Genomic DNA, 11,692 nt, shown 5'->3' with positions numbered 1-11,692 from the left:
ATAGTTCCTAGGGTGGTCATAGAAAAGTGTTGGGAAGGCTAGCTCCTCACATTGTTTGTCTTTGAAGATGCGCAATGGTGTAAATCCCTTGGATGGAGCGATATTGATCCCCTTGTCTTGGAAATCAATAACTTGTTGTGTCGTGTAAATTCATAGGGAGGTTATCTTCTATGTATTGGGCACAATTCTCTCCCATTTGCAAGCCTCCACTCAAACTTCTAGTTTGAGTGTTGGTCTTGCTGTTATAGGCATTGTGATGGCCGGTTTGTTGGTGATCAAATGTGTTCGGCCCATGCGGTGTTCAATGTCACACTATTTTCTTTGTTTAGTGGAGTTGAAAGAAGTGCGTTGAGTGCTCTCAAAATCAGTGTTGGTCGCACCATCTTGCTCATTGTGAATGAGCTCTAGCTTGCTCTTAAGGGCAACAATGACTCTGGAACTGTCGCTCAAGAAATTTGGCAATACATTTTGTGCCCTATCTACATCAGCGAACATGTTAACAATGGCACCATGGATCCCAAATTGCCCTTCGTAAGACAACTCGTGAATCTGGGCAAATGGTATGCTAATGGCAATTAATCCTGCCTCCAAAGTGTTCAGCATGCTAGCGTAATGAGCCTGTGGCTGCAAAGGCATATTTATAGAAGCGTACTTTGGGATTGTCCCTTTACAAATTTGTGTGTGGCACAATGTGCAGAGAAGACTAGCAAGCTTGTGGTTTGCTGGCAAGAGCCCATTTTCAATCATAAAGGAACTTATTGCAGTAGTGGTTCGATGCATCTTTCTCCTAAATTCAAGGACTCCGTAGCAAACACATGGGTGCCCAGGTGAATCTTCAACGCTCTTCAAGACGCATTTACCGTTAGGCGCTGCATTGTGGCTTGTTTTGTGAGGCAGTTGGTGCTATTGTAAACGTTCTCTGTTCACGTTGCCATGGATGGCAGCTAAGACCGTTGTCGCGGCCTGAATGCTGCTATTATGTGCCATCTCCAATGTTAAATCCTTTCTTTGTCTGTATATTTTCTTTGTGATAGCTTGGAAGGAGTGCTTGGATAGCGGGTGCATGCCTGTGTAGCAAATAGCAATTTCTTTTGTTGTTGCTTGTGGCATGCCTCGTACTAATGCTAGCAAATAAGACTCGTGCTCTGCATCCCAAGTGAAGTACTGATGCTTTCGACTTTCCTTATGAAGAGGAGCTATTTGCGTTCGAGTAACAAGCTCGTCTAGCAACAACGTGTGCATGGCAGCAGTGTTGGTGCCCACTTTCAGTGCAATGCGCGTGCCTGAAGCATCTTGGCAAATGACTTGGAAAGAGATTGCAAGAGGATGCTCACATGCAGCAAACAGCTGTCGATCAAGGAGCGCAAGGTGGAGGCATTTTTCAGCAAGGTGATTATAAGTTCAAGTTCAGGTTTGTTTGGGTGCATCTTTACCATTTCTACAAGTAATTCTCTCCAAGGGGCCTCAGTGCGAGATGGGCTCATTGCAATCGAATGGCACAATGTGTGCGCAAGCACGTTGTACGTGTGTAGAGGTGAAAACAAAAGTAGACATTAAAGCAAATCAGTATTTTTTGGGCATGCTTCCTTGAAGAAAACAAACTTCGTGTTGTCATACAAGTGCATGTCTACTTGCTCACTCATTGCATCACAATATAATTGGGTTGCCACGAAAGCAATAGAATAAACTAAATTTGAAGAAGTAGTTTTACAAAGAAGTACGAGGCAACACTATTTCAACAAAAGCACTAGCTTTGTAAGCAAAAGATTTTACATATTCAGTCGAAAAGCCACCAAGTGTCTAGAACTATTAATGGTGAAGTTAGTGTTTGGTTTGATATTGAGGAGCATGGATGGAACATGCAAAACACTTTCAACATACAAGTCAAGGAAAGGTGCTTTGAACACTAGTAGTGTGTCCATGTATCCACCACAGATTGTGATGTCAACATCTGGGCCCTCACGATGGTACATGTGACCTTTGAGTACAGACACACATGTGTACAGTATGGATGTGATGGATCATGACTGACATGTGCCCTACTACAAGAGCCACATTGGTACTCCACAAGCTGTGTGTTGAGGTTTGTGAAATGCAGCACACCAATGACTTGTAGAAACAAACCACATGGTGTTAGTATTTGTTATGGTGCATTTGAAGGCACAACATAGTGAGATCTTACTCTTTGGCCATAGCCGAGTTTGGACACTTGCACCATAAACACTTGCTGGAGTTCCTCTTTCTTTGTGCCGTTAGGAATATCTGGGAGGATACTGAAGTCGTAGAAGCCCACCACTTTCTTCATTGTCATGTAGGAGATATTCTTGAGGGTGCACATGACAATGCCATCGTCATTGTACTCTTGCACTAAGCAAGTGAGGATGCTTTTGCGCTCCGTGATGAAGGAAAGCTACAATGAATAGCAAGTTAGAAGCTTGGCAATGCGTTCATGCATCCAAAGGTAAAGGAAAGTAGAGGGGCTTACAATTGTATGGTCATCATCTCGCGGCCCACCTGCAATGACTACTTGGTCCACTGTTCCGCCCTCACTGTCTACTTTTATGACAACATCACTAACAATGGCCATCCAAGTGGAGATTGTGCCTTGCTTCGTTCTTATTGCCTACGATGCAAGTGGTCTGAACTCAACTATTGAGGTTTCATGCACAAAGTGGATGTTGCCCTCAAATTCTTATCCTTTCACCACAAGAGTTGTTGCATCAATATGCAAGGAAAAGTAACAACTCCCCGCTCGCCTAGCCCTTTTTTGCATGGCACTACCCCCTCAATCCTTTAGAAGGACTCAATCAACAACATGTCCTTGTACTACTATATGAATGCATGAGGCATGATCGAGGTTATGGTCTCACAGTTGTGACGGTCGATAAATTTTGCGCATAGGCGTGTGGCATATGTGGATTTTTTAAACTTGAAGGTGCCGTACTTGATAATAAGTTTTTCCTCAAAAGGGAATCTATGCATGATAGCATCGGTGACTTGACTAATGGCAAGCATAGGCAATGCATTCCCTTCTCCTATGAATGTACTAGGTGCAAGAGCTAGTGCTTTCTAGCCTACAACAATATCATGGGCTTTGCTTGAAACTTCTTCATTGCAAACCACCTCATTATCAAAGTCTTCGCATGTTGGTTTTTTCAATGACGATGCTTTGCTTGCTACAATAATGGATGGTATGCAACTATGTCAGAGGCATGTCCCATGGAAAAGGCAACGTGTAGATTAAAACCAAGGATTTATGAAACATTATTCATTAAAATGATTTTATTAAGTCGCTGCAATTTTAATGCTTGTGGTTTGCACTTGCAATGCATAATTAAAGCTGCAGTTTCCTTATTAGACAGTCACAACAAAGTGAGGTAGCTCAATACACATTCCTAGCAAAGCTTAGCAAAGCGTATCAAACTTTTTGTACATTAATCTCGAAATAGCTTTTCGGCCAATACAAACGAAAAATGAACATTTGACCACAACTCCAAACACAATAATATTAAGCTATGAACTGTTCAACTATTCCATACCACCGAAGAACAAATCACTTCACAGAAGAAGAGACAAAGACAATCCTCAATTCTGGAATACCGCACAACATCAAATTTTTGGCCAAAGCCACACAATATTGTGTGATATTTAATTGCAAAAACTTAAGAAAACCTATTGCTATTCATAAGGTAGAAAAATGAGTTAAAAAATCTATCATTGTCAGCTACATGCAAAGCTGAGTCCCCAACAAACAAAATGCGAGCCACAACAACCGAATGGCTTTGTAATTGTCTTCAATAGTCTAGTGACTATGATGGTCGGACTTTTTTACTACGTCCACTTGTTAAACCAATTCATGAAATGACAAAACACCGTCTCGACATGTGCTGCAATTGCAACACTAGTAGGAAAGCGTAAAATTCACATAGAAGATACGTGCAAGGTATTTCCAATCGAATGTAAGCACACAGTGTTGGCGAGGAGAAAAATAAAGCACAAAATCAACACCTTCAGCATACGACTATTGAACCACAACTTGGAATGCTTTTTGAGTGAACGTTTCGTATTTTTCCCGATCGCGGATAATTTTTTAGCAACTCGGATTGCTTTGGAGGCTTGCTCTCGCTTGAAAACATAACTGGCGTACTGAACATTGAAGTAGACCCCTTTTGTTCGCACTTATTGTCTGCCATTGCTTCTAAACATGCATGGAGAACAATTACTAGCAAATCGTATCAGAAAAAGATGCATGCAACAATAGTGGTCAGCACACGTTTCACCGTAGACATGGCATTGTTGTTCTCTTGACCACATATTTTCCCGTGACTCGTTTTAGCATTTTCTACAGTAACATTCAAGTGATAAGAAACGAATTTCGCATTGCAAGTGAATTATGAAGGAGGAATCGAACGCTGAATTCAGAAAAAAGAATACAGTAGTAGCCAACCCTTTTGGAAGGTGTTACTTCTGGTGTCCATGGACTCCGGAGAAGCTTCGCCTGCACCAACAGGTCCTCGCATTATTTGGCAATCACCAGTGGACTCTCCTACACCCTCACAATCACCCATATCGAAATCCAACAACAAACAAGAATACTCTCGACAAAATGTTTGATGTTTGTTCCATAACCAATCTATGTTCTTTTATAGGCGACTGTGATGATGACGACCTCCCTAAGAAAAGGCCTACATGCACAAGTGATCTGAACCTCTTGAAGGCAAGATCTCCTCGCCATGGAGAGCCCATCCCACAAGATCACTGAGCTCTCTGGCACAGCGGTGGAACATGCACCGCCCAATGCCATCAAGAACAACTCCAAATCCGTCGACTCCATCATGAATACCCCTCCGAATTCATTGACCCGCCAAAATCTCGGCCATGCACCTTATTTATACTCACAAACTTAGAGACAATCACGTGTAACACGCCGAAATCTTAGCCATGCAGCTTACTTATTCTCACAAACTCAGAGAAAATGACATGGCATTAATATGGCGGAGGACAGTTATTGGGCAACAACATGGACCAATCAGAAAATGCCCAAGAGATGCACCGTGCAAAAATTCAAAAATAAGCAATTTTCCCATCTTTTAAGCACAACCTTCACTAAGGCCTACCCATGGTAGGCCAAAAAGTGTAAGGAGAGCACCTGCAGGATAGTGCTAATAAAGACTCATGGAAAATCTCATCTCAATATTAACAATAATAAGCTGAATGACTTTTGTCATTCATAAGGCCAGCCCAAAAGGAGTTGGAGCAGGGGTGCAGCTTCTAGGCTACATCACGATAATGTGGGCTTGGAGATGGAGAGTGGGGGGGAGACGAGAGAGAGGGATGGAGAGTGGGGGGGAGACGAGAGAGAGAGAGAGAGAGAGAGATGAGAAGAAGTGGGAGAAAATATGAGAATTGCCAAGTACTCTCCTGAAAAATAAAATAAATACAAAAATAAGCAATTTAGCTTTCAAAGGCCATCGTCTCAACTTAAGCCTCCCTGAAGGTAGGCCAAAAAATGCTCCTTTACTAAGACGAGTACTGAACCCGTCCTTTGCACGCCTTCCTCCTGAAGGTTACCTTCTATCTCCTCCTTGCCCCTAAAGCTGCCTCTTGTCTTTCCACCTCCTCCCCCCTCCAAGCCTCCATCCAAGAACTCCTTCTTTGTGACACGTGGCAGGCTCTTCTCCTCCAAGCTGCCACGTGTCCTCTGCTCTTTTTTTTTTTGGTGTCCGTGGTTAATAGGTCAAAGAAGATAGCACATCAAGAACCACAAGAGCATGTTAGATTGACCATGTTCCATAATAACATTCTCGTCCTATGATTTATCCACCAACCTTGTTTCACAGTGCTCTGCTCTGCTGTGCTGGTATGGCCTCCGCTAAAAAACGGACTAAACGAGTGCGTGGAGGAGATTCGATTAGAGCTGTTAAATCGACACCTACTGGAGTCGAAGCTAGTGCAAACATGAAAGCTTCAACACGGGTCAAAAGCAGCCCGTTGCACATAGTCAGACGCCAGGCGGCCAGAATTTTGCAGACAATTCTCCAGGGCGACGCTGAACGGCACGCTATCGGCTCTGTTAAATCCTTAATCTATCAGCCTTCCATTAGGAACAAGAAAGCTACCATGGCTCTTACTTGCCAAACTTTGAGATGTAATGTCTTTTTCTTTTAATAACAACTGCACTCTGATGTTTCTCCTAGAAAAAAACAAAAATCTGGACCTAAAGAAATGTTTACTTTCCCCCCCTCCTTTTTCATGCTAGCTAGCGTTGATGTTGTGTCTGCTGAACGGCCCATAAGTTGACTTCAGCCAACGATTGATCATGTTCCACCCTTGCTTTGCTGAGATGAAATACATTACAGTGGTTTTAGTGCTTCCGAGACGGCGGGTTAGGGACCATGACAGTTATATCAGATGATGGATCACAAAGTGCATACAATATGAAGGGGCATGCGCCTTTTCAATAAATTCATAAAGATTTAAGAACTCAAGTCAGAGGACAATGTGACGATGCCATTGTTGGCTCTGTGACGATGCCATTGCTGGCTCTAAAATGTACATGAGTTTTATGGAGACCGTCTACTGCTGAAAATCACTTGGTCTACTTCTATCAACCTTGCTCCTTCTAGCCTCACATGTCAATTAAACTGATTTCAAGCCCAGCAATGAACCAAGTTTTTAACTTTTTGGACCCCCAACCTCCTCTCTACCCTTTATCAAAGTAACAAGGTGTGCAAGCACTGCGTTCAATGGGCAAGGGCATGTTACGCTAAAAAAGTGAAGACTGGATGGAAGCTAAGGCAAGACGATTGCCCCTACATGCAGGAAATGATCTCTCTGGAATATGTTAAACAAAGTTATTTGCTAGAAGTTACGTGCACATGGACTGGGGTTGGGCCAATTTGGAACTGCTATGAGTCAATGATGTTAGACCAGATTTGGGCCGCAGGTGAATTTGAAACATAGCTTCTACTAAGGATTGCTAACAGTGACTAGGTTTAGGGAAACTTTGAGACTGTTTAGCAGAAATAGAAGAAAAGGTAGAGGGGAAAGGTTAGGTTACTCTTACTTGAAAAGGGCATGGGATCTAGCAGCTTCCATGTGGGTAGGTAGCTTGGAGCTAGGTGCTGTCCTTCTTTGCACGTGTAGCCTATAGAGTGATGCTTAGAAAGTACCAACAATCATAGAATGGAATGCGATTGCATTAATTCTGTAGCCCAATATCTTTTCTGGTATGTACTCTATTTGTCCAGATTCATCCATAGGAGGCAATTCTATTGCAACCGGAATCTCGGATCCCACATGTTTTTAAAGCAAGGATAATGGAATATATCATGGATCTTGGTGGAAGGAGGCAGGTCTAACTGATAGGAACCCTTTTAAAAGGGCCGCAAAATCTGTGGGCCAGCTTGGTATTGGTATTCCCTTTAAGTGAGGCATACCTATGCATGTGCCAGTTTGAGATATACCCACTCTCCCTCCTGAAATTCAACTTACCTTCTTTGTCTAGGAGTGAGGGTACTCTGAGATAAGAAATACCTCAATGACCTATGGTCTATCCTTACTTTAAAGTGGCTACCATACAAGTAGTGATGCTATACCTTGATAGTATGTATGATAGCAAGCATCTCCTTTCATGGGTTGGGAAAATGTACTCCTTATCGCTCAATTTCATGCTCTCATAAGCAATTACTCCATGGCCTTGTTTGAGAACAACTCCTATGCCTTTTCACTTACATCTGCCTCTATTAGAAATGGCCTTGAAAAATCTGTGCATGTCAAGATTGGGGCTGTCATAAGGGCTTTCTTGAGATCATTGAAGGCTGATTGGGCAGAAGGATCCCATAGAAAAGCTATCAGTAAGTGCAGCTGCTCTTTTGGCATAATGTGTGATGAATCTTTTGTAAAATGATGTCAAGCCAAGGAATCCTCTTAACTGAGTGAGTGTAGAAGGGATTGGCTACTGTTTGATTACTTCTACTTTGGAAGGATTCACTAAATACCTTCAGGAGTGATAATGTGGCCTAGGTACTCCACCTTTTGCACCATAAAAGAACACTTGGAGGGCTTGGCATAAAGTTAGTGCATTCTGAGTACCTCCAAAACTTTGGCAACAATGCTACAGATGCTCCTCTTTACTCCTGTTGTATATGAGGACATCATCAAAGAACACCAATGCAAACTTGGACAGGTAAGGCCCAAGAATTAAGCTCATCAAACATTGGAAGGTAGCAGGGGCCTTAGTGAGTCCAAAAGGCATCACTTTGAATTTATAATGTCCTCTTTCTGTTCTTTTATATTCATCACCCTCCCTAATTCTTATTTGGTGGCACCCTAACCTGAGGTCTATCTTAGAGTAGTATTTTCATCCCTTTGCCTGGCCACGTGGCTGTTAGAGATCAACATCTCCTGATGAGAGAGGGCCAGTGTTTGTGGGTGTGCCCGCCCAGTGTGAGGCTAGGGTAGGGGGAGAGAGGGCTTGTGCTGTGGGAGTGCCCGCCCCGTGAGAGTAGATCTAGTCGCCTAGGTAGCCTCCTTGTATGCTGGAGGAGGTGAGCCCTTTATAGGGGAGCAGCAGGCCTGGTCGTCTCATGTAGAGCCTGCTGACTCGGCCCCCTCTAGGCATAGAGGTGTGTGCCTTCTTATAGGGCTGTGTGCCATGAGCAGGGCAGGTGGTCGGCTCTCTAGGAGGTGCAGTAGGGCTGCCAGCCAGCCCTTTATAGAGGGCAGAGAGGGGTCGGTCCTCCTGCATATGAGTCGGCCAGGGAGAGCAGCTGGTCGGCTCCTCTACTTGCTGACCGACCAGGGAGAGGCTAGGCCTATTTATAGGCCCCCCCTCCTTGGTGTTTTATTCATCTTCTGGAGCAACAGATCATCTCTTGGAGGGCCTGGCAGAGGAGCAGAGCCAGCCCTGTTGTGCACTAGACGAGCAGCAGTTCTTCCACTCCCTTGTGCTCCCAGTTCACTTGGCTGTTGAGCTGTGTGTTCTGAGCTCTCGAGCAGCCTGTTGTTTCCATGGTTTCCCCCCCAGTTGTAGCAGGGTTTTCTCCAGAGATCACTTGCAGTTCTCCTGTGCCTCTTTCTCCTTACTCACCTTCTCAGTGTGTGTGAGGCGTGCTCTCTCTCTCTCTCTCTCTCTCTCTCTCTCTCTCTCTCCTTACTCCCAGGTGTGAGGTTACAGATCATCATGTTCTCTCGGCTCATTAGGGCCAAGGCTACGGTTCCGCACGAGATCATGCTAGCAGAGTTTGGAGCTACTCCCCTTTCATTGGATGCAGCGTTTCAGTCGGTCATGTATTTGCACAGGGTTAGGGAGTTTGGAGACTCAGCAGCAGGCAGAGCTCGGTTGCCATGGTTAGCACTTGCATCTTCTATGGAGTTGGCACGAGATCTGGGGCCCGATACTGCTGGTACTTCAGACTCACTAGGTGGCTCACATCTCTTGGACTAGACATGGATAGACTGCCTCCCTTCCGATACAGCATAGATGCCCCTCATCTCGAGTTGACTCGCCACGAGCTTAGCCAGGTCACGAGAGCAGACTTGCTGCAGCTTCATACGTATCGCACTTGGATTTATCCCACGCAGCTTCCGACGAAGATGGCCACATATCGTGACCACTTCCTTTGGATCTCAGAGGATGGATTTGTCATTCCACCAGGCTATACAGGTATCCACATGCCCCACTTACTGAGGATTGCCCTTGGCCAGCTTAGAGTCTCTTCGCATCAGCTCGAGATAGAGGCTGGTAGGATGCGACGCATGGAGGATGGACGGCGACCAGGCCGAGAGACCAGGATCTGCCCTTGTTGCACCATGGGAGAGGTGGAGTCAGAGGAGTACTTCATTTGCAGATGCCCTCTATATTATGAGCTCAGAGGTAGATTCCACTGTCTATCACGGATGGCTTTGGACCTCTCTCACGAGTGATGGACTACGAGGATCAGCATTGCCTAGCTCTTTATGTCAGGGAGGCCACTATGCTTCGACGAGACTACCTCAGAGACCATCAGCACAGACCGGAGCGTGATAGAGCCCAGCCTGATAGAGCTCAGGCACACGCTATACCAGAGGACAGAGACCAGGAGGAGCACGAGGAGGTCAGAGCTCACACAGGACACATGCCTCCACCCTGTGGATGTACATATGAGATGGTTTGTAGACGCCGCAGGATCTTGTTACATAGGGGACGTACTCGTCGCTTCATCTCCAGACGATCCAGGATGATGGCAGCTTTTCGGAGGAGACTTACTCATGGAGATCTCGCCCCACCAGCCGCTCACCTCACCTTTGCTCAGATTTGTACTCTCATAGCAGGAGGCAGAGTCGATGGACAGGATTTCCAGTATTATTTTGGTTCTCAGACTCCGTGACACCTGGACTTGTATCTTTGCATTGGCATATTGTACTCATCCCCCCATTTTGCACCCAGGGGCGGTTTCCTTGCATCTAGTTTACTTTGTATTTAGGCTCAGATTTGACATTATGTACTTTCACTTGCATTGTATTGCGTAGCACTTGGATGATATTCGACGATGCCTCTTCTTTGTGGCACGTTGATTTTGTGCTATCTTGTATGCAGAGTTCTTGATGTCCCATGGGCCCATTTTGGCCTTTAGTGGACAATAATACACTTTCTTTCTTTCTTTCTTTCTCTTCCGTTCATTTCTGCTGCACTTCTCACATGGTATCAGAGCAGCCAATCAGACTGCTGTTCGGAGGTGTCTTTGAGGAGGAGCGTGTTCGAGGAGTGGACTGTTCGGGTGACCAGCAAAGGGGTGACTTTTAAGGGTGTTTTCAGATCATAGAGGAGGTGTTTCCAAGGGACGGAAAGGGAGGTATGAACTTACATCAGGCTGTCAGCCTCTTCATCCTCTTCTTCCGCCTTCTCCTTTCTTCAACCCTTGGTTCCCTTCTATCCCATCCATCTTCTCTTTCAGCTCATCGTCCTCTTCATTCCGACATGATGACTTTGTCCGAGATGGCAGAGAAGAAGACTAGAATTCCAATGTTGTGCACTTTCCCGGTTGACTGGGAGTTGGATGGGCTCAATTACGGTGTTTGGTGGGTGATTATGGAATCTGTGTTTTACAGTCATGCGACATAGCAGATTTCGTCTTGATAGGTGTTGCTTGACTAGATCCCCTGGCAGAGGACCTTGGCATCCTTGCTCAGAAGGAGGCCGAGACTTTGTCCCAGTTGTGGGACCGTGTTAATGCCAACTGATACTGCCACTAGCACTGGGCAGGCCTGCCCAAACTCAACCGTCATACAGGCCCAAATGGCCTCCAAAATCTGCTGTGACTAGGTGCCTCCTGCTCTGCGGATTCCGCCTCCTGCTAGGCTGCCAGCCACTGGAACTGCTCCAAACAGGCCGTACAACAGTCCGTACCCCTTTTTGACGCCAACGCTACCTCATCACCTTGTTTCCTGCCGGCAAACCCTGCGCAGATCTGCCCCCTCCATCTATGGACAGGCTCTGGAATATGTCTGCTAGATCTGCCCTCCATGGTGCCTTTCCTTTGCCAAGAATCTCTTTCCTTGTGCTGTCCACATGGCAGCCTGTTTGCCGTCCATGTGGCAGACCCAAACCTAATTCTATTGTGCTATCGTCCATCCCCCGATGCACTCCTCATTAGAGGGATCAGAGGTGGGGTGGTGACCAACCCTAATCCAACACCTCTCACCGACCCAT

General features: G+C 45.4%; 1 protein-coding gene across 4 annotated transcripts in view; it reads left to right on the top strand.

The window, feature by feature from the left end:
* The first annotated feature begins 5,696 nt into the window (after nt 1–5,696).
* LOC147903105 (S-adenosyl-L-methionine-dependent methyltransferases superfamily protein) overlaps nt 5,697–11,692 on the top strand; it is a 146,412-nt gene continuing 140,416 nt past the window's right edge. For 2 of the 4 annotated variants that reach the window (XM_087374190.1, XM_087374186.1), the window contains exon 1: nt 5,699–6,148. In XM_087374190.1, the coding sequence (XP_087230316.1) occupies nt 5,812–6,148 (337 nt within the window). In that variant the 5' untranslated portion in view covers nt 5,699–5,811. Of the gene's footprint in view, nt 6,149–11,692 lie in introns of all 4 variants that reach the window. The other 2 variants (XM_087374189.1, XM_087374188.1) reach the window with 2 other exon arrangements.

The sequence above is a fragment of the Dipteris shenzhenensis genome, chromosome 4 (genome assembly GCF_047967505.1).
Source record: "Dipteris shenzhenensis isolate YYH24624 ecotype China chromosome 4, Dip_SZ_1.0, whole genome shotgun sequence".
NCBI classification, from domain to species: Eukaryota; Viridiplantae; Streptophyta; class Polypodiopsida; order Gleicheniales; family Dipteridaceae; genus Dipteris; species Dipteris shenzhenensis.
The sequence above is the reverse complement of the archived record's forward strand: the minus strand, read 5'-3'. Positions and strand labels throughout refer to the sequence as shown.